Source organism: Kogia breviceps, chromosome 6, assembly GCF_026419965.1.
Source record: "Kogia breviceps isolate mKogBre1 chromosome 6, mKogBre1 haplotype 1, whole genome shotgun sequence".
Taxonomy (NCBI): Eukaryota; Metazoa; Chordata; class Mammalia; order Artiodactyla; family Physeteridae; genus Kogia; species Kogia breviceps.
The window spans coordinates 117753464-117781165 of NC_081315.1; the positions used below are offsets into that span (position 1 = coordinate 117753464).

Genomic DNA, 27702 nt, shown 5'->3' on the forward strand with positions numbered 1-27702 from the left:
GATTTCTGAGTACCCAGGGGATGACAGCTCAGTGATCAGAGGCAAGACACTCTGACCTTTTTAGTATTTAAACTGTAGTTTCTCAAATGAGACATGTCATTGATATTAAACCTTTATAGATCAGTTATTAACATAAACAGAGTATGAAATTTCTACTCAAGTTCCAAGTTGTAAGTTAAACAGATTGGAACTAAAAACTAAAGAATCCAAATTACACGTTAGTTTTATTACAAAAGGATTGTTTTATCCTGAGACAACTGTTAAAAACGAAATTCAACTGTGTCCCTATGGCTTCCACAGCTCAAATTTGATGTCATTTTGACGCCCAGATATGTAGGTACCAATGTCACTGCATCTGTACAAGAGGATTTTATTCAGATAAACCTTTTGACTGATCACATTCAAGGGAAAAAAAAAATGTGTGTGTGTGAGAGTGGGGTTTGTTGAGCTTTTTAATAATATGAGCTAATTTCTCTTCGGTAACCAAAGCTGTATATTCTTTGCCTAGAGGGCCAGGCCCGTGTTCGTTGGATGAACTGAGGAGAGTTTCTGTAGTCATTTGCTCTTGCAAGAAGAGCCAGCAGCACCTGTAGGCCGGGGGTTAAAGGAAAGGTACAGTGTTCAACTGACAGTGAAGTCCCTGTCATGGCCACAAAAAAAGGTATAAATGTCCCACTGACCTTAGCATATAGTTGGCACGTGTTTTGAACAACTGAAACAGCACAGGCAAACTACTGCTTCTGAACTAGCAACTCACAAGTTTGTTATCAAAGCCCAAACTTTTAATGCTATTCAGCCTCTGGCAGGTTATTAACAAAACATATTACTCAAAATTTACATATCAGTAAGAACTGAATCTTAAGAGGAACACCTGGGACTTCCCTGGCGGTCCAGTGGTTAAGACTCTGCGCTTCCACTGCAGGGGGCACGGGTTCATTCGCTGGTCGGGGGACTAAGATCCTGATCCTGCAAGCCACGTGTCACGTGGCTCGGCCAAAAAAAAACCAGGTAACATCTATTATTCCATGAACATGATGATGGTCTGTGAGTGGGACTGCTACTCAGTGTATAGTAACTGACATGCAAGATACTGACAGAATCAAACTTTGCAAGTGTGTAGCCTCCACTGACTAAGAATTAACTGTGTTTTATATTTCTTCCTCAGAATGCCATGTAATAGTTGTTGAAGGCTCATTTTTTTTTAAAGTGAGAGTTAAAGTCCTATATAAAGTGATAATTCATATGTAGATTAATTTATATGACCAAGTAAAACAAGTCATCTATAAATTAGAGAAATGAGTAAGAATGTGAACTCGAAAAATTTAATAAAGTATGAATTTCAGATATTAAAGGAAAACAATGAATTATTAGGTTCAAAAACTTTTAAAAACATTATAAAGTTTTATAAAAAGTCACAAAATGCAAGTTAAATCAGTCAGGTATTTTGAGTAACCTTGCAATTTACTACAAAAGTCAAGTATTACAAATGCTTGTGGATTTTTATTTATAGGAATTCCCTGAGGATTTCATTTCTACATATATCAAACCCCTTCACCATGTCCAATATGAGCTACTTTTTGGTAAAGTTCTCTCATTAAAGCTTAAGACATTTAAAATTGCTGTACCAAAATACAGATACATAAAACAAAATAGCACCTATCAATCATTTAGATTTTGGAAAGAAATGCAGCTTTTTAGTTAGCATCGAGGCAAAGCAGGGAACCTGCTTCTTTCCAATTGCACTTGGGTCTCTGCAGATGTCCACTCGGCGCTGAGAAACTTTCCTGTTCACCAATGTGAGGAGTTCTGTGAACTCTAAGGAGGAGCCGAATTTTCCCAGCATCTCGCACAGATCTTGAATGTACCATGAGCCATTCACAGTTTCCCGATGAGAATAATAACCTAAAAAAGATAGATAGATAGGAGAGCCACTGAAGTTTTCTGGTCACTTACTGTGACAGAAAAACACCTTTAAAAAGTCTGAGTGCTTAAAAATCCTTGGAGAAGACTAAGATGTGCCGTGATACAGTTTTAAAAGTTTTCTCTGTTGACTATTCTCATGTGGGAAAAAAGATTAATTCCATACAGTTCTATAAAAATAGGGTCAATTTTCTCCATTTCCTAAAATGTTAATTTTAGGAATTTTTTTAGGCTAATTTTCTCCATTTCCTAAAATTAGGTTAATTTTCTCCATTTCCTAAGTTTTTCCTAAAATGGAGAAAATTCCTAATGTAAGTTTCTCCATTTCCTCAAAATTCCCATGATAGTAGTAACCAGGCAATGATTTCTGAGACAAGTGATTAGAAAAAAGAAAAACATAAAATTATTTACTGCAAGAGCAGAGAACAACTGTCATCAGAATATTTTTAAACATTTCCCGTGAGAGTTAACACAAAAGGAGCGTCACCATCAGTAATTGATATAGTCTGCTGCTAATATTCAATATAATTAGCCTTGTAGCTTTATTTAACATAGTTCTCAGGAAGGATTTTTCTACAAGGTATTTTATACTTTTAGATATCACTCTGATCAAATGGCACAAAGAAGTCCATTAAGCCTCTGAGCTTCACAACCAAATCACATGCCCCATTAGAAAGACCTCAACTAAATCAAGCCAAGGTGAAACTTACAGGAACTTAGCCAAGAAAGCCAATTATAAATTTGTATTAAACACCCACACACCTTCTGCCACAGAGTAACACATGAGGAAGTCTGCTCCAGCAGGAAGTGTATAAACTGAGGCTGCGTCCACCTGGGTTAGGTTGACATTCAGCTCGTTTGTCTGATGATCCACTGTATCCAAAGGGATGACTGGCACATCGTGCTGGCTTCCCCGACATGCCTACGAGACAAGGAGGAAAATCCCCTCCTTTACTACCTGTTCTTCCCAGTGCTTCATGTTCACGGTGAATGTGTGATTCAGTACGCCTCCACTGCAACATCAACAGAAGCCACTTTACAGGCGCTTCAGAACCAATGCATTCGGGTTTAGAGCGGGCCAAAGCTGACAGGTTTTTTTCCTACTTATGTTTTCCTATAGTTAGTGTTGATTGAATGGTACACTGTAAAAGGGAAAGCATCCGTGGTTTTACAGTTTCTTAGGGATTACCCATACTAGCACCAAGAGTCACCCTTTCTTTTAAAAGCTATAGTATGTGCCCAAGTGTTTCTATATAATCAGGTAATATATTCCCGGATTGGGTTTTCCTTGCCAAGCGGCCGCCATAAATTGTTAAGGGTCAAAATGACGCCACACATGACCTGAGAGGACATCTATTAATGTGCCTCCTGCCTTTTGCTCCTACTTTAAAGTGAGGGCTCAAATTCTTACTAATTCTGACTCACTCAAGGGCTAACATTAATTTCTACTCAAATAACTGTTATGGGCTGCATTCTGCCCCCCCCCCAAATTTATACACTAAGGACCTAAATATATAACATATAACCCCCAGTATTTCAAATGTGACTGTATTTGCTGATATGGCCTTTAAAGAGATAATTAAGGTAAAATGAGGTCCTATTGGTGGGCCCTAACCCACTATGACTGGCATCCTTATAAAACGAGACCAGGACACAGACATGCGCAGAGGAAAGACCATGTGAACAGAAGCCACCTCCCAGGCAAGGAGCGAGACCTCAGACGAAATCAACCCTGCTGACACCTTGATCTCAGACTTCTAACCTCCAGAGCTGCAAGAAAACAAATTTCTCTTGTCTAAGCTACCCAGTTTGTGTACGGGCAGACGTCAGAGATATTGCAGATTCGGTTCCAGACTACAGCAAAACAGCGAGTACCGCAATAAAGTGAGTCACATGATTTTTTTGGTTTCCCAGTGCATATAAAAGTTATGTTTACACTATACTGTAGTCTATTAAGTGTGCAATAGCATTATGTCTAAAAAAAGTACAGACCTTAATTAAAAAATACTTTATTGCTAAAAAATGCTAACCATCACCTGAGTCTTCAGCTAGTCATAATCTTTTTGCAATAGTAATGTCAAAATCACAATCATAACAAATAATGAAAAAGTTTGAAATATGAAAATTACCAAAATGACACAGAAATGAAGTGAGCAAATGCTGTTGGAAAAATGGCATCAACACAGGGTTGCCACAAACTTTCAATTTGTTTTAAAAAAAAAAAGCACTATCTGCAAAGTGCAATAAAGTGAGGTATGCCTGTACTTTGTTCTGGGAGCCCCAGTAAACTTAATACAGTGCTCTAACAAGATTCTGCTGTAGTATTATAAATGCATTCATCAATTCTGAAATGGCTGAAGAATTAGAAACTTTAAAAGAAACAGTTGGGCTTCCCTGGTGGCGCAGTGGTTGAGAGTCCGCCTGCCGATGCAGGGGACACGGGTTCGTGCCCTGGTCCGGGAGGATCCCACATGCCGCGGAGCGGCTGGGCCCGTGGGCCATGGCCGCTGAGCCTGTGCGTCCGGAGCCTGTGCTCCGCAACGGGAGAGGCCACAACAGTGAGAGGCCCGCATACCGCAAAAAAAAAAAAAAAAAAAAAACAGTTCGGATGGATTTCAGAGTTATCATATAAATAGAAGATCCCTAATATCCTATTTTTTACAGGAGATTTTGATCTTATATAGTATTACCAGGCTTATTTTCAGACCTTATTTTCAACTGTCTTCCTAAATGGAATGTAGAACATATGGAACTCAGTGCCATCACTTGCCAAATCAACTGCAGCAAGAATAAGAGCCAGCCTTTACTGGAGGCCTGCCCTGTGCCAGGCACTGTTCGAAGCAATTTTCATATTAGGCCAGATCGTTTTATCCTCTCAGCCACCCCATGAGCCAATGCTATTTTATCCCTGTGTCACAGATGAAGAACCTGAGGCATAGAGAAATGAAATAACTTGGCAAAACATTTTCCTCCTTCGTGGCCCATGAGTTATTTCCAATTCTCCTGTCTTACAGTGCTGGCCACTCCCTTTTTCATGAGCAGTCTCACCTGTCTTTTTTTAAAAAATATTTATTTATTTTTTGGCTGCACTGGGTCTTCGTTGCTGTGCGCAGGCGGGCTTTTCTCTCTAGTTGCGGTGAGCGGGGGCTACTCTTTGTTGCGGTGCACGGGCTTCTCATTGCGGTGGCTTCTCTTGCCATGGCGCACGGGCTCTAGGAGCGCGGGCTTCAGTAGCTGTGGTGCGTGGTCTCAGTAGTTGTGGCTCGCGGGCTCTAGAGCGCAGGCTCAGTAGTTGTGGTACACGGGCTTAGTTGCTCTGCGACTTGCAGGATCTTAGTTCCCCAGCCAGGGATTGAACTCAGGGCCCTGGCAGTGAGAGCACTGAGTTCTAACCTCTGGACTGCCACGGAATTCCGTCTACACTCGTTTTCCAGGCTATACTTGACAGGGGGAAACTCATCTACTCCCATGCCTTCCAGTACCACCCACCCATCCCCTCATTACTCCCAAACTTATTTCTCTAATCCAGGCTGCCTGTCTCAAGTTCTAGACCTGTATCTCCAACGACATGTCCCACAGACACCCAGTGCAGCTGTCCAAACAGGAAACCAGGGAGTCATCCTTGACTTTTTTTTTTTTTTTTTAATAGCCCCCCTACTCCCTTCCTCAAGGTACGGCAGGGTGTGAAACGTGGCTGTGTCCTCCATGCCGTTCACAGAAATAGAGGATTGCAGCCCTGGAACGTGAGGAATTCTCTTTTTTGCTCAGAATCCTTACTGAGGTACCAAACGATGTTATTCAAGCCCCCAAATATTTTTATCCCTAATACCAGGTTTGGCAGTGGGTAACCGCATCTTGGCCTAAGGGAAAATCCGAAAGGACGAAGCAAGCTAGGACTAGAAGTCTTTATGCCCACTTTCTTCCCACTGGCTAGCATGCTCTCCAGCCCCCAAACCAAACGGGGTCTGGACAGGTGGCCCTGCCCTGCACCTGCCCACCAGCAGATGCTCGTCCAGCGGCTCCGCCTGGACACGGGGCTGTGCCAGGGAGCAGCACATTCGTTATTTTGAGTCCTTTCCAATGTCAGTCCAAGTCATAAAGATACTGAGAATCTTTATGTTAAGAAAGAATTACTAACAGCTCAAACTGCGACTCTGGCTAGGATTCAAAAAGGGCCTTTCTGATTACTGGAGAAAGTTACTTCCAAAATCAGCTTTAGTTCTTTCTAGTCACATGTACAGAACCATGGCCTTGATAATTAAGACTATAACATAATCAGTCTTACCTGAATGATAAATATCTTGGGTTTTCCAACCAGGCTCTGACACTTGTCTCCTTTGAACAAGCCAGTCAGTGTCTGAATTTCAATCTTGGCATCATATGCATAGATGTGGTTGCCTTCACCATGACTCAGGAAAACACACAAAAAGCAGTCGGCGTCTGCATGGCTAGCGGTTGATGCTAAAAAGGACCCCAAAAGTTATTTAGAAATGAAAATAAGGTGATTATCTATATCTAAAAATTTAATTTACTAATATTAGAATAAAGTTACATACATACAATTGAGGGAGGGAGAAAATTTGTTATTATAAAGTGTCTATAATGAAACACAACTTAGTATTTAATCAAGCAATAATTTATACCATACTCTCTGATTTTTAAAAATCCAAATTATTACAGTTCAAAGTAATAGAGGTGAACAGATTTTGTTAGCTCTCCTAAAACACAGAATAATGACATGGAAAACCTAAAGGGATTTTTGTGGGGAACGCCCTTAAAAGATCCAAGTCATTTTGGCAATATAAGGGTCTTTGAATCAGCAGAGACCTTCTGGAAAGACCCCAAAACTACTACATAACACCTTCCCTATGTGTCGCTGCACCTCCAAGGAGCGCAGCACCTTCACTATATGTCCGCGGTGCTCAGAGCTTCCGAAAGAGTGATGTCCTCCAAAGCTGAGGAGCAAGCAAAGTAGAAAACCTGGTAAGCAGGCAGTTGAAATTATTTACAGGTTAGAGAAGAACTCTGGTATAAGGTTCCTCAAAAAATTAAAAATAGAACTACTGTATCCTGCACTTCCACTTCTGGGTATTTATCCGAAGACAACAGCGACGCTCATTTGAAAAGATATACAAACCCTCATATTCGTTGCAGCAATTACTACAAAAGCCAAGATATGGAAGCACCTAAATGTCCAACAATGGATGAATGGATAAAAAAGACGTGTGTATATACAGTGTATACAGTATATTCAGCCATTAAGAAAAGAAATCTCGCCATTTGCAACAACATGACTGAATCCTGAGAGCATTATGCTAAGTGAGAGAAGGCAGAGGAAGACATGGTCTCACTGTATGTGGAATCCAAAACACCAGCCAGCAAGCAGGCGACCAACCTCAAAGATGCAGAGAACAGACTGGTGGCTGCCGGGGCAGAAGGTACTAACTTCCAGTTAAACAAATACGTAAGTCCCGGGGATGTAATGGACAGCATGATGACTGTAGTTAATAATACATATCGCACACTGGAAAGCTGCCGAGAGGAGATCAAAAGTCCTCATCACAAGAAAAGACAGTCTTTGTAAGTACGTATGGTGACAGATGGTCACTAGACTTCCTGTGGTGATCGTTTCTCAATGTATGCAAATATCAAATCATTATGCTGTATACCTGAAACTAATGTTTTATGTCAATTATATTATACCTCAATTTTAAAAAAAAGAGCTCGGCAGAAAGTTTAATTATGTAAATGTTATAATAGTCCATTGACAAATTACTTAAAAATCCATGACATGTAGTGATTATTATAAACGTAAGTTAATTTACCTACTACTGCATAGTGATGTAGAAATTAAGAGATAATGTATATAAATTCAACAGTATTATGAAGCCAGTAAAAAACTTGGGTATGGAAGGAGTCAATTAAAAAATGACTACCCAGGGGGAGAGCGAGAAGATGGCGGAAGAGTAAGACGCGAGGATCACCTTCCTCCTCACAGAGACATCAGAAATACATCTACACGTGGAACTTCTCCTATAGAACACCCACCGAATGCTGGCAGAAGACCTCAGACCTCCCAAAAGGCAAGAAACTCCCCACGTACCTGGCCGTGTGGATTAAAGGTTCTTGGCACTCCAGCCAGGTGTCAAGGCTGTGTCTCTGAGGTGGGAGAACTAACCTCAGGACACTGGTCCACAAGAGACCTCTCAGCTCCACATAATATCAAACGGCGAAAATCTCCCAGAGATCTCCATCTCAACACCAAGACCCAGCTTCACTCAAGGACCAGCAACGAACAGTGCTGGACACCCTATACCCAACAAAGAGCGAGACAGGTCTACAGCCCCACCCATTAGCAGAGAGGCTGCCTAGAATCACAGTAAGGCTACCGACATCCCCATACACACCACCAGACGTGGACCTGCCCACCAGGGAGACGGATTCCAGCCTCATCCACCAGAACAGGGGCACTGGTCCCCCCAACCAGGAAACCTGCTCAACCCACTGAACCAACCTCAGCCACTGGGGACAGCCACCAAAAATAGATAGAACTACGAACCTGCAGCCTGCAAAAGGGAGACCCCAAACAGTAAGATAAGCAAAATGAGAAGACAGAAAAACACACAGCAGATGAAGGAACAAGATAAAAACACACCAGACCTAACAAATGAAGAGGTAATAGCCAGTCTACCTGAAAGAGAATTTAGAATAATGATGGTGAAGATGATGCAAAATCTTGGAAATAGAATAGACAAATTGCAAGAAACAGTTAACAAGGACCTAGAAGAAATAAAGAGGAAGCAAGTAACGATGAGCAACACAATAAATGAAATGAAAAATACTCTAGACGGGATCAGTAGCAGAATAACTGAGGCAGAAGGACGGATAAGTGACCTGGAAGATAAAATAGTGGAAATAACTACTGCAGAGCAGAAGAAAGAAAAAAGAATGAAAAGAACTGAGAACAGTCTCAGAGATCTCTGGGACAACATTAAACGCACCAACATTCGAATCATAGGGGTCCCAGAAGAAGAAGAGAAAAAGAAAGGGACTGAGAAAATATTTGAAGAGATTATAGTTGAAAACTTCCCTAATATAGGAAAGGAAATAGTCAACCAAGTCCAGGAAGCACAGAGAGTCCTATACAGGATAAACCCAAGGATAAACATGCCAAGACACATAATAATCAAACTGTCAAAAATTAAATACAAAGAAAACATATTAAAAGCAGCAAGGGAAAAACAACAAATAACACACAAGGGAATCCCCATAAGATTAACATCTGATCTTTCAGCAGAAACTCTACAAGCCAGAAGGGAGTGGCAGGACATATTTAAAGTGATAAAGGAAAAAAACCTACAACCAAGATTACTCTACCCAGCAAGGATCTCATTCAGATTTGATGGAGAAATTAAAACCTTTACAGACAAGCAAAAGCTGAGAGAGTTCAGCACCACCAAACCAGCTTTACAACAAATGCTAAAGGAACTTCTCTAAGCAAGAAACATAAGAGAAGGAAAAGACCTACAAGAACAACCCAAAACAATTAAGTAAATGGTAATAGGAACGCACATATCAATAATTACCTTAAATGTAAATGGATTAAATGCTCCCACCAAAAGACACAGACTGGCTGAATGGATACAAAAACAGGACCCATATATATGCTGTCTACAAGAGACCCACTTCAGACCTAGGGACACTTACAGGCTGAAAGTGAGGGGATGGAAAAAGATATTCCATGCAAATGGAAATCAGAAGAAAGCTGGAGTAGCAATTCTCATATCAGACAAAATAGACTAAAATAAAAACTATTACAAGAGACAAAGAAGGACACTACATAATGATCAAGGGATCGATCCATGAAGAAGATATAACAATTGTAAATATTTATGCACCCAACATAGGCGCACCTCAATACATAAGGCAAATACTAACAGCCTTAAAAGGGGAAATCGACAGTAACACAATCATAGTAGGGGACTTTAACACCCCACTGTCACCAATGGACAGATCATCCAAAATGAAAATAAATAAGGAAACACAAGCTTTAAATGATACATTATACAAGATGGATTTACTTGATATTTATAGGACATTCCATCCAAAAACAACAGAATACACATTTTTCTCAAGTGCCCATGGAACATTCTCCAGGATAGATCATATCTTGGGTCACAAATCTAGCCTTGGCAAATTTAAGAAAATTGAAATCGTATCAAGTATCTTTTCTGACCACAATGCTATGAGACTAGATATCAATTACAGGAAAAGATCTGTAAAAAATACAAACACATGGAGGCTAAACAATACACTACTTAATAACGAAGTGATCATTGAAAAAATCAAAGAGGAAATCAAAAAGTACTTAGAAACAAATGACAATGGATACACGACGACCCAAAACCTATGGGATACAGCAAAAGCAGTTCTAAGAGGGAAGTTTATAACAATACAATCATACCTTAAGAAATAGGAAGCATCTCGAATAAACAACATAACTTTGCACCTAAAGCAATTAGAGAAGGAAGAACAAAAAAACCCCAAATTTAGCAGAAGGAAAGAAATCATAAAGATCAGATCAGAAATAAATGAAAAAGAAGTGAAGGAGACAATAGCAAAGATCAATAAAAGTAAAAGCTGGTTCTTTGAGAAGATAAATAAAATTGATAAACCATTAGCCAGACTCATCAAGAAAAAAAGGGAGAAGACTCAAATCAATAGAATTAGAAATGAAAAAGGAGATGTAACAACTGACTCTGCAGAAATACAAAAGATTATTAGAGATTACTACAAGCAACTCTATGCCAATAAAATGGACAACCTGGAAGAAATGGACAAATTCTTAGAAATGCACAACCTGCCAAGACTGAACCAGGAAGAAATAGAAAATATGAACAGACCAATCACAAGCACTGAAATTGAAACTGTGATTAAAAATCTTCCAACAAACAAAAGCCCAGGACCAGATGGCTTCACAGTGAATTCTATCAAACATTTAGAGAAGAGCTAACACCTATCCTTCTCAAACTCTTCCAAAAGATAGCAGAGGGAGGAACACTCCCAAACTCATTCTATGAGGCCAACATCACCCTGATACCAAAACCAGACAAAGACGTCACAAAGAAAGAAAACTACAGGCCAATATCACTGATGAACATAGATGCAAAAATCCTCAACAAAATACTAGCAAACAGAATCCAACAGCACATTAAAAGGATCATACACCATGATCAAGTGGGGTTTATTCCAGGAATGCAAGGATTCTTCAATATACGCAAATCAATCAACGTGATACACCATATCAACAAACTGAAGGAGAGAAACCATATGATCATCTCAATAGATGCAGAGAAAGCTTTTGACAAAATTCAACACCCATTTATGATAAAAACCCTGCAGAAAGTAGGCATAGAGGGAACTTTCCTCAATATAATAAAGGCAATATATGACAAACCCACAGCCAGCATCATTCTCAATGGTGAAAAACTGAAACCATTTCCACTAAGATCAGGAACAAGACAAGGTTGCCCACTCTCACCACTCTTATTCAACCTAGTTTTGGAAGTTCTAGCCACAGCAATTAGAGAAAATAAAGAAATAAAAGGAATCCAGATAGGAAAAGAAGAAGTAAAGCTGTCACTGAGATGACATGATACTATACATAGAGAATACTAAGGATGCTACCAGAAAACTACTAGAACTAATCAATGAATTTGGTAAAGTAGCAGGATACAAAATTAATGCACAGAAATCTCTGGCATTCTTATTTATACATTAATGATGAAAAATCTGAGAATGAAATTAAGAAAACACTCCCATTTACCATTGCAACAAAAAGAATAAAATATCTAGGAATAAACCTACCTAAGGAGACAAAAGACTTGTATGCAGAAAACTATAAGACACTGATGAAAGAAATTAAAGATGATACAAATAGGTGGAGAAATATACCATGTTCTTGGATTGGAAGAATCAACATAGTGAAAATGACTCTATTACCCAAAGCAATCTACAGATTCAATGCAATCCCTATCAAATTACCACTGGCATTTTTTACAGAACTAAAACAAAGAATTTCACAATTTGTATGGAAACACAAGAGACCCCGAATAGCCAAAGCAATCTTGAGAACGAAAAATGGAGCTGGAGGACTCAGGCTCCCTGACTTCAGACTATACTACAAGGCCACAGTAATCAAGACAGTATGGTACTGGCACAAAAACAGAAATATAGATCAATGGAACAGGATAGAAAGCCCAGAGATAAACCCACACATATATGGTCACCTTATCTTTGATAAAGGAGGGAAGGAAACACAGTGGAGCAAAGACAGCCTCTTCAATAAGTGGTGCTGGGAAAACTGGACAGCTACCTGTAGAAGTATGAAATCAGAACACTCCCTAACACCATACACAAAAATAAACTCAAAATGGGTTAAAGACCTAAATGTAAGGCCAGACACTATCAAACTCTTAGAGGAAAACATAGGCAGAACACTCTATGACATCAATCACAGCAAGATCCTTTTTGACCCATCTCCTAGAGAAATGGAAATAAAAACAAAAATAAACAAATGGGATCTAATGAAACTAAAAGCTTTTGCACAGTAAAGGATGCCATAAACGAGATGAAAAGACAACCCTCAGAATGGGAGAAAATATTTGCAAATGAAGCAACTGACAAAGGATTAATATCCAAAATTTATAAGCAACTCATGCAGCTCAATAACAAAAAAACAAACAACCCAATCCAAAAATGGGCAGAAGAACTAAATAGACATTTCTCCAAAGAAGATATACAGATAGCCAACAAACACATGAAAGAATGCTCAACATCATTAATCATTAGAGAAATGCAAATCAAAACTACAATGAGATATCATCTCACACCGGCCAGATTGGCCATCATCAAAAACTCTAGAAACAATAAATGCTGGAGAGGGTGTGGAGAAAAGGGAACACTCTTGCACTGTTGGTGGAAATGTAAAATGATACAGCCACTATGGAGAACAGTATGGAGGTTCCTTAAAAAACTACAAATAGAACTACCATATGACCCAGCAATCCCACTACTGGGCATATACCCTGAGAAAACCATAATTCAAAAAGAGTCATGTACCAAAATGTTCATTGCAGCTCTGTTTACAATAGCCAGGACATGGAAGCAACCTAAGTGTCCATCAACAGATGAATGGATAAAGAAGATGTGGCACATATATACAATGGAATATTACTCAGCCATAAAAAGAAATGAAACTGAGTTATTTGTAATGAGGTGGATAGACCTGGAGTCTGTCATACAGAGTGAAGTAAGTCAGAAGGATAAAAACAAATACCGTATGCTAACACATATATATGGAATCTAAAAAAAAAAAAAAAAGATGTCATGAAGAGATTAGTGGTAGGATGGGAATAAAACACAGACCTACTAGAGCATGGACTTGAGGATATGGGGAGGGGGAAGGGTAAGCTGTGACGAAGTGAGAGAGTGGCAGGGACATATACACACTACCAAATGTAAATTAGATAGCTAGTGGGAAGCTGCAGCATAGCACAGGGAGTTCATCTCTGTGCTGTGTGACCACCTAGAGGGGTGGGATAGGGAGGGTGGGAGGGAGGGTGACACAAGAGGGAAGAGATATGGGAACATATGTATATGTATAACTGATTCACTTTGTTGTAAAGGAGAAACTAACACACTATTGTAAAACAGTTATACTCAAATAAAGATGTTAAAAAAAAAAAATGACTACCCAGCATCTGTAGTATTTGCATTTTCGGCTTTTAATTGCCAAATGAAAATATCATTTCATTCGTTACTAGAGTAATAGACTAATTAGTGGTATTTAGACTGTAACTTTGGAAGCATAATACTTTGCAAAGGTCTCTAAATCTGGTAGGTAGCACAATCAGAGAGGCGCAACCAAAACCTATAACCCATGCTAAATTAATTGACAAGCCTTTTTCACAATACGGTTAATTATTTGGACCTGTCTTTACACATAGGATAATTGAAAACTACTCAATCCCATCAGAGGAATATGAACAAGAAAACTATCGATACCTACCCTCATGAATTTTAAGCAGTAGTTCTTCTGCTTTAAGATCATCAAAGCATTTCACTTCAAATCCTAGATCTGAAAACCTGGAGATGATAAATTAAATTGGATATTAGCTTATGAGCTATTCAAAGCTGTCACATACCCCTAATTATTTAAGGAATCTATACACATTTTTATGACATATAAATTGACTTTTCTTTAGAGAGAAAGAAAAATCAAATATGACAATGATGGTTTTCTTGATAACTCACGATAGGAAGGGATTTATTCATGATAACTGATTTAAGTTACAATACTGCCATCTACTATGCAGACAGATTTATAACAGTGCAAAGAATGTTAACATTTAATAGAACAGGATTAGGGGGGAAATTCAGGCAAGTTCTTAAGGGACGCTGTGCCCAAATGAGGTTCATCCTCAAATACTCTTGCTCTGTCTGTCATTTCATCAGTGTGGACAAGTTTTGATAAGTAGTTATCACTTAAATATCTCACCATCTTGACATATAGATCAAACCATACTACCTGCGCTTAAGACTGTCTCTGTCGGCACAGGTGCCCTGCCTGTCTGGTAGGGTTAAGTGCCAGAAGAACCTCTCATGATTGAAGATTAAAGCAATTCCTCTCCTCTTGTGGTCCATTTTGTACGTTTCTGCCGGATCAAACACTTCTCTGTTTATGAAAAGTTTTAAAAACAATCACTTAAGTCATATTAAATAACGAGCTCCTCCAAGCCCAAGGTCAACATATAGAGTAGATAGAGAGGTCTGCTGCATCCTCCTCCTCTGCCAGGCGGACAGACCACTGGTGTGCCCCAGGGAAGCCTCCCAGCCACACTGGCAAGGAAAGTCCTGAAATATTGGGTGGGCCAAAAAGTTCCCTCGGAATTTAAGTAAAAGACAGACACATTTTCCATCTTCACCGAGAACTTTATTGAACAACGTATTCACCGTTTTGTTGCACTACCTTCTGCCATTTTTCAGGCAAGTTCAATTCCATCATCTCAAAACTTTTTATCTTTTCGAGCAAAGAACTGTTCCAGGAGCCTTTTACAGTCTACCAGGGTATTGAAATTTTTTCCATTAAGAGAATTTTGTAAAGACTGAAATAAATGGAGATCTGAAGCTGCAATGTCTGGTGAATACGGCAGATGAATCAGAACTTCCCAGCCAAGCTGTAACAGTATTTGCCTGGTCATCAGAGGAACATGCGGTCTTGTGTTATCCTGATGGAAGATTATGCATTTTCTGTTGACTAATTCTGGACGCTTTCATCGAGTGCTTTCAGTTGGTCTAACTGGGAGCAGTACTTGTTGGAATGAATCGTTTGGTTTTCTGGGAGGAGCTCATAATACAGAACTCCCTTCCAATCCCACCATGGACACAACATCACCTTCTTTGGATGAAGACCGGCCTTTGGTGTGGCTGGTGGTGGTTCATTTCGCTTGCCCCGCGATCTCTTCCATTCCACATTATTGCACAGTATCCACTTTTCATCACCCATCACAATGTTTTAAAAATGGAACGTTTTCATTACGTAAAGAATCGCATGCAGAAATACGTTCAAGAAGGCTTTTTTCACTTGACTAATGTGGAACCCCAAAACATCAAAGCGATTGACATAACCAAGCTGGTGCAGATGATTTTCAGTGCTTGATTTGGGTATTTTGAGTATGTCAGCTATCTCCCGAGTGGTATAACGTTGACTGTCCTCAATTAATGTCTCGATTTGATCGCTATCAACTTCAACTGGTCTACCTGACCGTGAAGCATCGTCCAAGCGAGCAATCTGCAGCACGAAAGTTCGCAAACCATTTCTGACACGTTCGATCAGCCACAGCACCTTCTCTGTATGCTGCACAAATCTTTTTTTGTGTTTTGGTTGCATTTTTACCTTCTTGAAATAATAAAGCATAATATGTTGGAAATGTTGCTTTTTTCCTTCCATCTTCAATATTTAAATGGCTACACAAAAATTCACCAATTTTGATAAGTTTTCTTTCAAATGCATGCTGATATGACAGCTGTCACAATACAATCTAACAAAATTGTTTTGAATGAAGTTAAAGAAAACTAAGAGCCATCGAACGGAAAAAAGCGAACAAGCTTTTTGGCCCACCCAATATTCCTGTACCAATGGGTAACGGCAGCCATCCTAAGCACCCCTACACCCACCCCAATCCCTCTGCACAGGTGTCTTTCCCCCAGGTCTCCAGGAGTCAGTGACCAAGGACAACGGCCTGGCCCAGGCCTAGCCCCAGGGCCCATGCCATCCCAATTGTTCAGTATTTTGAACCTCAGTCTAGGTCCCTTCACAGCCAGGGGCAGCATATCTACACTAACCTGCATATCTACAAACCAACCCTCCAAATGCTAAAACCTGACATTCTCAGTTCTGCTTTCTAGCTCCCAGGTCCCTTTCTTGCTTTGATTTCTGTAGGCTGATCAAAGGAAAAGACCTTTACTGGTAAAGAGCACATTTTTACCTCATAGGGAAGGCATCTGTTTCTGTCATGTTTTGTTCACCTGTTAAAAAAAAGTTGGCTTTTGTTAATATACTTTTTGACTTATGGTCATAAAACACATCAGGAACTCCCAGCTGCCTCAACTCCTATACTCTTAAGCCCCTTCTGTCTTGGTTAGTTTAAAGGTCAAAGTATGTGAGAAGGAGTAAGGGAGAAGGAAGGGAAAGTGCTATTAATAATAAAGTAGAGTGGCATGGACTTATATATACTACCAAATGTAAAACAGCTAGTGGGAAGCAGCTGCATAGCACAGGGAGATCAGCTCTGTGCTTTGTGACCACCTGGAGGGGTGGGATAGGGAGGGTAGGTGGGAGGGAGGGAGACGCAAGAGGGAAGAGATTTGGGACATATGTATATGTATAGCTGATTCACTTTGTTGTGAAGCAGAAACTAACAACCATTGTAAAGCAATTATACTCCAATAAAGATGTTTTAAAAAGTAAACAAATAACTATAAATTAACAGCTCAATTTTTTCTCACCCCCAACTCCTACGTGCAAAATAAAACAGATTAGAAATGGAGAAAATTTTTAAAAAATTTTTAATGGAGAAAATATTACTCAAACGCATTCGTTGCAAAATATGTCTAAAGTAACAAATATAGCTCTGTGATTATGCAGCTCAAATAAAATATGAAATTGATATTGCAGAAAATGATTTTGCAAATATTCTCTGAAACAGAGAAGGGATTAAGTCAAGCAAGAGAACGGAACAGAGCGTGGTTAATACTGGATTACCCTGCCACCTGGAAGGTTTGGTGGAGGAAGGGAAGGGCGGAAGGGTCAAAGGCTCAGACTTTGATCTCCTGAATGACACATGTGCACTTATGACCCTATAATCAGGACCCTCTGCTCCTGACCCATGAACATACTTCCCCACCCCCCAGACAACCTGTCACTGAACCCCTCTCTACTCCCGGAACAGTGCTGTGCAACAGAGCTCTCTGCAATGACAGAATTCCCTACACCAGAGCTGTCCCATAGGGCAGCCATTGGCCACATGTGGTCTTGAGCACTTAAATGTGGCTAGTGTAACTGAGGAACTCAGTTAATTAATTTAAACGTGTGGCCAGTGGCTTCTGTACTGGACAGCACAGTCAGTCTAGCATCTTCTACAAGAAAGGCCCATAAGCTCAAATCTGTTTTTACCTGATAAGAGCTTAAGAGGGGAGGGGAGAAAAGATAATACAATATCAACAGTATAGCAAGATGCACCTCTCAGTTGAGGTCTTTGAAGGAAGCACAACAGACCCTAAGGGTAGACTCCTACCCATCATCTCCTAGTCAAGAGGGTGGGGTCCCCCTCTCTCCTTGGAGTCTCTCCCTGACGCCTGATTGTTCTAACCTCACATCTCCTCACTGACAAAAATCCACCCAGGGAGGGAGGATGAGGTGAGATGGGGAATTCAACTCCAGGGCCCTTTACCAGTCACTCTCAGCCTGTTCCTCCCATAATGCACCCAGCATTCCAGCCAAGACCCCATGGTGGCCTTCCCCTTCCCCTTCCCCTGTGCCATAGGCCCCCATTAGTTTTTTTCTTAACCTTTTGCATCAGTTCCTGGCCTGGGTGATAAAATGCAGATTCCTGGATCCTAACCCTGACTTACAGAATCAGAATCCTGGGAAAGGTGACAATCTGCATTTTTAACAAGGTGATTTTTACTCACACCGAAGATTAGGAGTCAAGCAGCCTCTAATGCATCCTCCCCACTCTCCCAAAGTTTCCGTGCTACTCCACATCTTGCTCTAAGGTGGATACTTCATACTCCACACCCTGCTTTACTGGGAATACTTCCTACCAAGCACTCCTCTATCCAGGGGGACTTCCCTACGGCACAGCGGCTCTACTGGGGGACTTCCTACTCCACGCAATGTTCTAACAGGGATCCCACCGACCCCACCCACTGCTCTACTAAGGTTACATGGTAGCTCATACACTGTTCCACCAGAACACTTCCTCCTCCACACACTGATGCTGCGGATACTTCCTGCTGTGCGGTACTTACTGTCCCTGCGAGGACCCACACACTTTTCCACTGCTCTGCACACTCGACACTGGGGATACTTCCTACCACGCACAGCGCTCCAGGGATCCACACACCCCTCTACCCAGAATACTTCCTATACCACACACTAGTCTACCATGAAACCTCCAGCCCTACTCTGCTACCAGGGCACTTCCTTCTCCACACACTGCTCTACCGGGGACACGTCCTGCCCCCACACACTGCTGTACGGCTGATGCTTCCTAATAAGACACCCCTCTACTTGGGATGCCGACCCAGTGAGCACACAGCTCTCTGGGGGACACTTCCGATTCCACAGTTGTGCCCAGGATATCTCCTCCTACACACCCCGTTCTAGCAGGGTTACTTCCCGTGCCACACAGTGTTCCACCCTGTGGATACAGAAGCTGCTCTACTCGGAATACTTCCTACTCCACACAGTGATAAACCGGGATGCTTCCTAGTCCACACACCGCCCTGCTGTGGAAACTTCGAACGCACATACTGCCCTACCTAGGACACATCCTATTCCACACCATGCTCTATCCTGGATACTTCCTACCTCACACACTGATCTACCAAGGTGACCTGGTAGCACCCACACACTGCTCTCCCCGGGACACGTCCTACTCTTCTTACTCTACAGATTACTCTACCCAGAATTCTCCCTACTCCACACTGCTCTATGGAGGATGCTTCCTGCTCCGCACACTTTCCACCGGCGATACTTCCGGCCCCACTCATTGCCCGCCCGAGGATACATGCTACCTTTCCTACTCCACACACTGCTCTCTGTGACATACTTCTTACTAGGACAGCGCTCCACCGGAGGAGAGTTCCTTAATACAGACCTCTCTACCTGGGTACCTCCTCCTAAACAGCGCTATACCCAGGGACACTGCGCTACCGCACGCCGTGCTCACCCAGGACACTTGCTGCCCCACGCGCCGCTCCACTGAATATACATCCCACTCTTCCCACTCCACGAACAGCCACACCCGGAATACTTCCGACTCCACACACTGTTCTCCTGGGATACTTCCTACTCCGCACGGCTCTATGGGGGATGCTTCCTACTAAGACGCCCCGCTACTCAGGGATGCTGCCCTTCTGAACACACTGCTCTTCTAGCGCATAAACTCCTCCACCCGGAAGACTTCCTACAACACACTGATACATCATGATACTTTCTAGTCCACACACTGCTGCCCCTGGGACACTTCCCACTTCTGACAATGCTCTACTGGGGATACTTCCACACCCTGCTCTTGCTGGGGCTACGTCCTACTCACACACTGTTCTAACCGGGATTCCTCCTACCCACGACTGCTCTTCCCTGAACAGCGCCACACCCCGTCTGCCGGGGTGACTTCCTGCTCCCCTCACCGCTCTACCAGAGCGGCGCAGGGGTTTCTCTCCTTCCATTTTCAGAAGCTTTTGTTCCAGGAGCCTTTTAATAACCTCGCGGGCTTATCATTAAACCAATTATACAATAAAGAAATAGAACCAAACTAAACACACTAAATCCGTATCTGAAAGCCAATCGCCTCCTTCACCCGCCAAGAACCTGCACAGGTTGGAGAGCACCTGAGTCTCTTCTGTGATGCCCAGAGTAGTAGCAGACCCAGCAGTTCACCTCTCCCAGCTTTTGCACCTTGTTGGCTACTGAGCCTAAGGCAGCTTTGAAGTGTCCCTGGCGGAAGCTGTGCCAACTGGCCGGTCACCCGACTAACTCAAGTCCTTGAGGGTGAAAGCACTGCAGAGGTACACTCGACTGGGTCTTTAAAGTTCCTTTTTCACAGTCTGAGGAAGGAGCTTCACAATTCTCCTGGGCTGGATGTAATTTATGCTGTGCATTTGGGTCATCTCAAATACTGCCCTCAGCTTACAGACTTAGGAAACATGGCCAGTTTTAAGTAGCTCAAGGTTAATTTGTTTAAAATGACATTCAATTTCAAAGTTAACAGATAGGACAATGTCAGTGAGGCATTTTTTAGAGTTTTTTTTTGTTGTCACTGTTAACGTGAGAGATGTAGAAAGACACCGGGCTGTGAAAACTTTGTTCAGACCCTCGCAGGCTCTAGCCTTCAGCGCGCTGTAACAGGCATCCTGTGCCCTGCAATACCGAGTCCTGACCAAGTCCTGCTGCCGCTCTGTTCTAGCAGTTTCTTGAATCAGGACAGAAAGCTATGAAGACAGACAGTAGAACTGAGGTTCCAACACTCTTCCTGGAATTGATCAATTTTACCCTGCTTCCAGAGAACATACAATGCGACTCTGTCGCAGTCACTTTAAACTGCACGTATCCAGCAGACCAGCTTTCAAGAGTGCGCTTTAACAAGTATCATCGTACTGCATGAATACAAACAAACTGGCTTTGCTGACATGGAGAAAATAAATCTTAATGAGGGAGACACCCTATATAACATTTACAAATTCCTGTTTATCTGCAATCTATTCATCAAAAACGGGTCTGCCACTAAACCTGACTCTTGACCTTTTCTCCCTTCTCTTTGCCTCTGATTTAAGCAATTTTCCTCTCCACCATAATGCAACCACGACCTCTCTGCTCCTTAAACGAGTTTAATTTTTACAAAACCAATCAATCATTCCTTTCTCCCCCACACCTTAATGTGTTAATGCCCCAGCTACCATTCGCTGATGGCGTGGCACTTTCGATAGCTTTATCTCACTCTGCTCCACAGGCCCTGTGAGACAGAGAAGGTGAAAGAGATCCGTCTGAGGTCAGGGCCCTGGAGTTGGTACTGAAGACCCCGTTCTGCCTGTAGATTCCGAAGTCCCTATACTCCGTCACCATGTTAAAACCGCTCGCACCAGAGACCAAAAACCTTTCTAAACTAAGTGTTCATTTCTCCCAACTTCTTCAGCATCTACTGTTGTCATCTTCATTCACTGCAGTATCTATGAAAATCTACCCACATTCCCTATCAACAAGTGGTTTATTAATCCTACTTTGAGTGACTCATGTCAGGCCTGGAACACACTGGAAAAGGGGTGGGGCGGAGATTGAAAAGGGAGCAAGTAGGAAAAGGAAGGAAGTCATAAAAAGAATGGTGGGTGACATGTGGTGACTAGCGGTCCCTCAAGCATCCTGGACCCCTGCCCCAGCTTCCCACCCCTCACCACTGGTTCCAAAGGGAAATAGCCACTGGACCAAGCACTGTCCATCAGGGTAACGCCACTTCCTCCTGAACAACCATGGTAACTTTTACAACTTGCCTCTGGGGCAAAAGGCTTGTTTTGTGCTGCGAAGAATAAAAAGCTCTGAAATAAAAGGCGCTCTGCATCGACTGACTGCCAGAGCTTCAAACCACCCCCCACTTTTTTTTTTTTTTTTTTTTTTTACTATGGCCAGAATTTCTAAACCTTATCAGTAAAATAATAAGTGACAGGGAAGAACGTTCTAAAGCATGCGTTTAGCAGTCGATCATTTTGTAGGGAATAGTTACTGTGGCTTTAACTTAATTCACGAACAAGTGCAGGTTTCCTGGAGGTAGGAGAGCCATGGGGGCTGTGCAGCCGCCGACGCCTGGCTTTTGTCTCCAGGTTCAGAGCGGGCTTGCCCGGGGGCCTCTCTGCCCAGGCACTGCCTCGGGCCAGTTACGCTCCATTGTTACTGCAGGCAACCACTTCTTCTGACTGAGAAGTGAGAAAACAAAACAAGATTCAACCTCCAAAAGTTAACTTTCTTAGGACCAGGAGCAGTTAAAAGTTTAAATAGCGCCGACGGCTAGAAAGAAATCAGCGCCCGGAGGACAAAAGCGGCCAGCGCACGCCCCAGCGCTCGGTGCCGCCACCAGGGACCGCAAGGAGGCGGCGGCGAGGTTCCCGAGTTGTTTTTCTGAGCCCAGAAGCTAAGCTGCACCCACCGGACCTGAGCGCTTCCCTCCAAGACCCTCAACTTCTTCCTGCCGCCGAGCAAAGCCGTAGGAGCCCGCGTCCCCGTCCCCGCCTGCGCGCCCCCCTTTTCCCCCGGCACCCGCCTCCTACCTGCACCGTGAGCCCCGCGGAGCCCCGGCGCCGAGCTCAACGCGGAAGAGAGGGAAGCACCGACGCCCGAGCGCCCTCCGCTTCCTGCAACCGGGCTGCAGCCCCCGCCCCTTCCTCCCCACGCCCCCGCCCCCGCCCCCCTCTCCCTGCCCGCCGCCTGTCGGAGGGCGGGACAGGGTCGGGTCGGTGGTGGCAGTTCGCCCCCTCAGAGTTAAGGCCCCCTTTCCCTTACGCGGAGTTCGCCGAGGCAAGAGCGCCTGGGCAGGTCAGGGGACCCGAACCCTGCCGTGGGGAGGCGTCAGATTCTACCCCGAGCACGAGCGGCGGTCCCGGGGTGGGAGGCTCCAGGCAACTGCAGATGGCCTGCGGCGAGCTCCACGCTCAAGCCCCGCCCCAGGCGTTTGCTCCTCCTCACTCCCTCGAAGGTGCAGGCTGTTGTGTGTTCCTGTTTCCCTACTAGTCCTTTCTCCAGTACGAGTTACTTTATAGGCTTTGTAAGAATTTACAATATTTTAAAACGCTCTTTGTTTGTATAGCGGATTCGGGCCAAAGTAAACTAGATGCCACTCCAGGATTCTCAAGTGTGGCTTTTATGAGTAGAGGTAATTCGGGGAAGGAATCATGCAGAAATTAGGAGACCGGACTCTGGGGTCTGTAGACTATGGCTTTTTAACGACCCAGAGCATGTCTGTTGCATTTAATTGACCTCCTCTTCGGGTGGTTGGCTAGTGTGTAAATTTGCTTCAACGAACAACTCTGAAATCGGAAGAAAAGGTGGCTTCCTCTTTACAACTTCTCTGGGTCTTGCCATTTAACAAGTAACCGACATCAGACTGGGGGAAAAAAATGTTAAGGCACCGTTTCTAATACATTAAAATAAGTAAGGGATTAAAATAAGTATAAGGGATCCGTCTTCTATAAGACGGATCCTCACCCCTTTATTGGGGAGGGAAAAATAAAATCTAACTTGGTAACTTTTCCTACATGAACTTGTGGTTCAAAAGTCTTGCTTGGTCATTGAATAGAATAAAAATCAAAGGATTTTACTCACCCCACGCCACTTACTGTTCAGTTCCTTGTAGGCATAAAATATTTCAGGAGTCACTAGCTTTGTTCCTTATTCTGCGGTGAAGACATGGAGTATCGGTATCTCCCTCGTATGGTGGTTGTAACAACTAAGTTGAATCACTGTATTCAGAAGAGTGCCTGGCTTGTGAAGAGCTCAATACATTTTTACTGCCACCATCTTATTAAGCTTATTGAAAAGTAAAACTGGCCTTCTTACGGTTTCCCCATTACGAAGCAGCTGCTTAGTATGTAGGAGGTGCTCAATAAATATTTATCCATTGAATGAGATTCAGGGTTTCAGCATTTGCACTCTGGACTTTACCCAGTTTGAATGAGTTACCTGACCACCAGAGCTTCCTGTCCTTCTGCCTGGTTTTCAGAGTCTCCTCTGCTTGAGCCCTGAAAACACGCCTTATATAGAAGCGGAACTCCAATTGGCTGACCTTCCATTTATCTGAAAGGAGCAGATGAAAGGAATTTATTTTTTCCCCCTAAGTGTCTTGTTATCTCAGAATATTGCTTTTATAGCAAGTGGTTATCTAAAGATATTGTCTACCTTAAGAGATATAAATACAAAGCATTAGGATACTTATTTCACAATTATAAATGCTAAATCCTAGCTTTTTAAAGCAATAGCTATCCCCCCCAGTAAAAAGGGTAAGTGCCTGGGATTGGGAAGTGGGCTGCCTAGGTTCTAATCCTGACTCCACCACTTTATTGGCTGTGAGATCATGGACAAGTACTTAAGGCAGTTTAACCTCTCCCAGCTTCAAATTATTCTCTGTAAAATGGGGATCAAATTTACTCAATAGCTGAGATAGTAACTGCCAAAGTCCCACAATAGTACCCAACCCACAATAAGTTTTCAGTACATGTTATTTTTAGCTACTGAAGATTACCTACACCAGTTCTCAAACCGTAGTCTATGAACCAGCAGGATCAACATCATCTGGGAACATACTAGAAATGCAAACTCTTGGGACCTACACAATCAGACCTACTGGATGAGAAACTGGGGGTGGGGTTCAGCAGCTCATTTTAACAAGCTCTCTCCAGTGATTCTGCTGCAGGCTCACGTTTGAGACATAGACTAATTAGAATCCTACCAAGGAATCTCTCTTCCTTCTCAAAGAAGGAAAGAACCCAAAGCATTTCCATATTATTAAAATAATTAAGATATACTAAAGACCAAAAGTTAACGGACAGGTTGGCTTGATTCTTGCCATTATAGTGACTTTTAGTTACTTTTAGAAGTCACTTTTATGGAATTTTCTGAAACTGAAGCTCTTAACCAACTGTTACCTATCCAAGGAATGAAATACATGGAATTAAAGTTAAATTCAGAGATAATTCTAAAACTTAAATTTTGGCCTTTTTTCTTTTTTCAGTGTTTACCCCACTAAACCTTGTCTTTTTCCTATATAAATCATAGGAATACCAACTTTCTATAATTCTGATTACTACACTTAAAACTTGAAAGCCAACAAACACATATTTGTAAAGTAGGCAGCAAGGAAACTGAAGGATGTTTTGGAAACCTAATAAGCCTGAGACAAAAAAAAAAAGCATAACATCACGGTCACCTGTATGCAAATATGACACTGCTGATCTGGTTTTATTTTTACTGATAACTATTTAGTTATTTTTCATATACTGGTTGTACACAATTCTGTGAGGAAAAACAGCAAACTAAAGGGGCTATTTCAATCATTAGAGCCAGGTGCTATACAAGACTTGAATATACTGAAGTGAGTATCTGTGAATTTTGACCAATGCAATGTAATCTACGTGGAAGGATCCTTACCTAATAGGTTTCAGTTTACTTCCCAAAGTTACTAAAGTCAGTCTACTAAACAGAGTTGTTTTTACAGAAGGACTCCATTGTCTTCATTTTGTTAGATGTTATTCCTGTTTTGTACCAGGATAAAATAATGACCATTCTGACCTCCTGCCAACCTTGTACTTCTATAAATACAGACAGAAATATCACTTTTTCAATTTAGGGGGAAGTAGTTATAAGCTAACAAAACAACTTTTTAATTAGTACTACTAGTCTAGACTAGTCTAGGGGGTCACTGAAGGAAATCCTGCTCGAGAAGATGTGTTTGCCCTCATATTTCAATTCTGTCTTCCTTACAACTTCTTTGTGCCTCAGTTTCTCCACCTGTGAAATGCATACAGCCATATCTGTCCCTGGAAGAGGTGTGCCAAAAGACTTTAAAAAGACAGGCATTATTTGAAGGCAATATAGTTTTATTATTTTAAAATATCAATATATGTCTTGCAAACAGCTGCTAAAAGCTAGTTTTTTGGGGGTGATTTTATTTTGTTTTTTAATTTATTGTGGATAAGGAAATTACCATCCTTAAAGCTTAAATATATGCCCTGTTGTACAGAATTCAAGTGAAGACAGTACAAACTTATCTTCAGCTTTATATACACATAAATAATTACAGATATGTACATGTACATGGGTTAATATACACATATTTCCTAGCTCTGTTTGCTGGGAGGGTCTAGAAGCAGTGATACCACAGTAGAAACAAGCTATCCAGTGTCCAGATCTTGGTTTCTAAGTTCCACTGTAAACCATTCTTCAATAAAAGGAACCTTTGAAAAGAGGCTGATTCTAAGGCTGGGGCTGGGAATATATAAAATGAGCCTGAAGCAACTTTCCTACTTTCTTACCAGAAAGGATGGAGATGCTCAAAAGTCAAAAGGATGGTGCAGGTCAAAGACAGAGTCAACCTGACTCTGTGTAACTCCCAACGGCCAAGCTGGAACAATTTGTAAGTATTACCCACAGTACAAAAGAAATAGGCATGAATCCATACTGACACAAATAACTGAATAATAAACGGGTGTGGGGAGGGGCGGATGGTGACAAGAATTTCAAGTACTACAATAGGTACACACCCCTCCCAGGAGGCGGAATATAATCTTGCCCACCCCTCGCCTCCCACAGACTGGACTTGGTGACTGGTTTCCAAAGAACAAAAGCATGGAGAGGGAAAAACAGCTTTACAGTGGAGGAAACTAACAGACACTACCTTAACCAAATGTCTAGAGTTTACACAACACCAAGTTGATAGCAGTCAACTACCAATATGATTTGATGAGAAGAACCACTCACCTCTTGGTTTTCTTCCTAAAAATCCATAACCATAACCCTGGGCTTCCCTGGTGGCGCAGTGGTTGAGAGTCCACCTGCTGATGCAGGGGACGCGGGTTCGTGCCCCGGTCCGGGAGGATCCCACATGCCGCGGAGCGGCTGGGCCCCTGAGCCATGGCCGCTGAGCCTGCGCGTCCGGAGCCTGTGCTCCGCAACGGGAGAGGCCACAACAGTGAGAGGCCCGCGTACCACAAAAAAAGAAAAAAAAAAAAAAAAATCCATAACCCTAGTCCAAACATGAGGAAACCGTAAGACTAACCCAAATTGAGGGACATTCTACAAGACACCTGACCAGTACTCCTCAAAACTGTCAAGGTTATGAAAAACAAGGAAGGACGAGGAACCATCACAGACTAGAGGCTAATTAGACATGGTGTATCCTAAAGTGGATCCTGGAAAAGAAAAACGACATTAGTGGAAAAACTAGTGTAATCCTAATAAAGTCTAGAGTTTCGTTAATAGTAATTACCAATGTTGGTTTCTAAACAAATGTTTTGTGTTTATGTAAAATGTTAACATTAGGGGTAAGGAGTATAACAAGAAGCCTCTATACTATCCCTGCAAACTCTTCTGTAAATCTAAAATTATTCCTAGATAAGTTTTTAAAATTTGAACATAAAAACTGCTTCTACTGATTTTTGTACATAATTTATGACCGTGAATTAAATATTTTACAAAGACATTCTGACTTTGTCCTCTTGAGAAAGCCAATGCTGCCAAGAAAATCCAGGAATTTATTACAACTTTAAAGTTACCTGGTCAAGTAATGCAACTGGAGCCCAGTTTGCTTACTTAGCCCTGAGGGAGGCACTTGCCTTGTCTAATAGAGGACACATCTATTAGCAGAATAGCTGCCACCATCTCAGTTTGGGAAGCCAGCAGGTTCTCAGCAATAACATATATTCAAAGTTAGGAATGTGGCCCTTTTTCCAGAACAT

At 42.1% G+C, this 27702-nt stretch overlaps 1 protein-coding gene across 10 annotated transcripts; it reads right to left on the reverse strand.

Moving 5' to 3' along the window:
* Positions 1-1306: 1306 nt before the first annotated feature.
* On the reverse strand, positions 1307-27156 carry CASP6 (caspase 6). 10 transcript variants are annotated; one of them, XM_067036472.1, is made up of 11 exons: positions 26726-27156; positions 26281-26369; positions 23933-24046; positions 23576-23712; positions 22009-22173; positions 16470-16509; positions 14510-14656; positions 13991-14067; positions 6206-6381; positions 2683-2842; positions 1307-1902 (listed from the first exon to the last, which is right to left on the reverse strand). In XM_067036472.1, exons 6-11 carry the CDS (start codon positions 16496-16498, stop codon positions 1664-1666), a joined length of 828 nt encoding a protein of 275 aa, XP_066892573.1. In that variant the 5' UTR covers positions 16499-16509; positions 22009-22173; positions 23576-23712; positions 23933-24046; positions 26281-26369; positions 26726-27156; the 3' UTR covers positions 1307-1663. The 10 variants fall into 10 exon arrangements, with proteins under 10 accessions (XP_066892573.1, XP_066892575.1, XP_066892576.1 ...); XM_067036474.1 differs by having other exon boundaries at positions 21984-22173; XM_067036475.1 differs by having other exon boundaries at positions 23590-23712; positions 26726-26859.
* Positions 27157-27702: the final 546 nt, after the last annotated feature.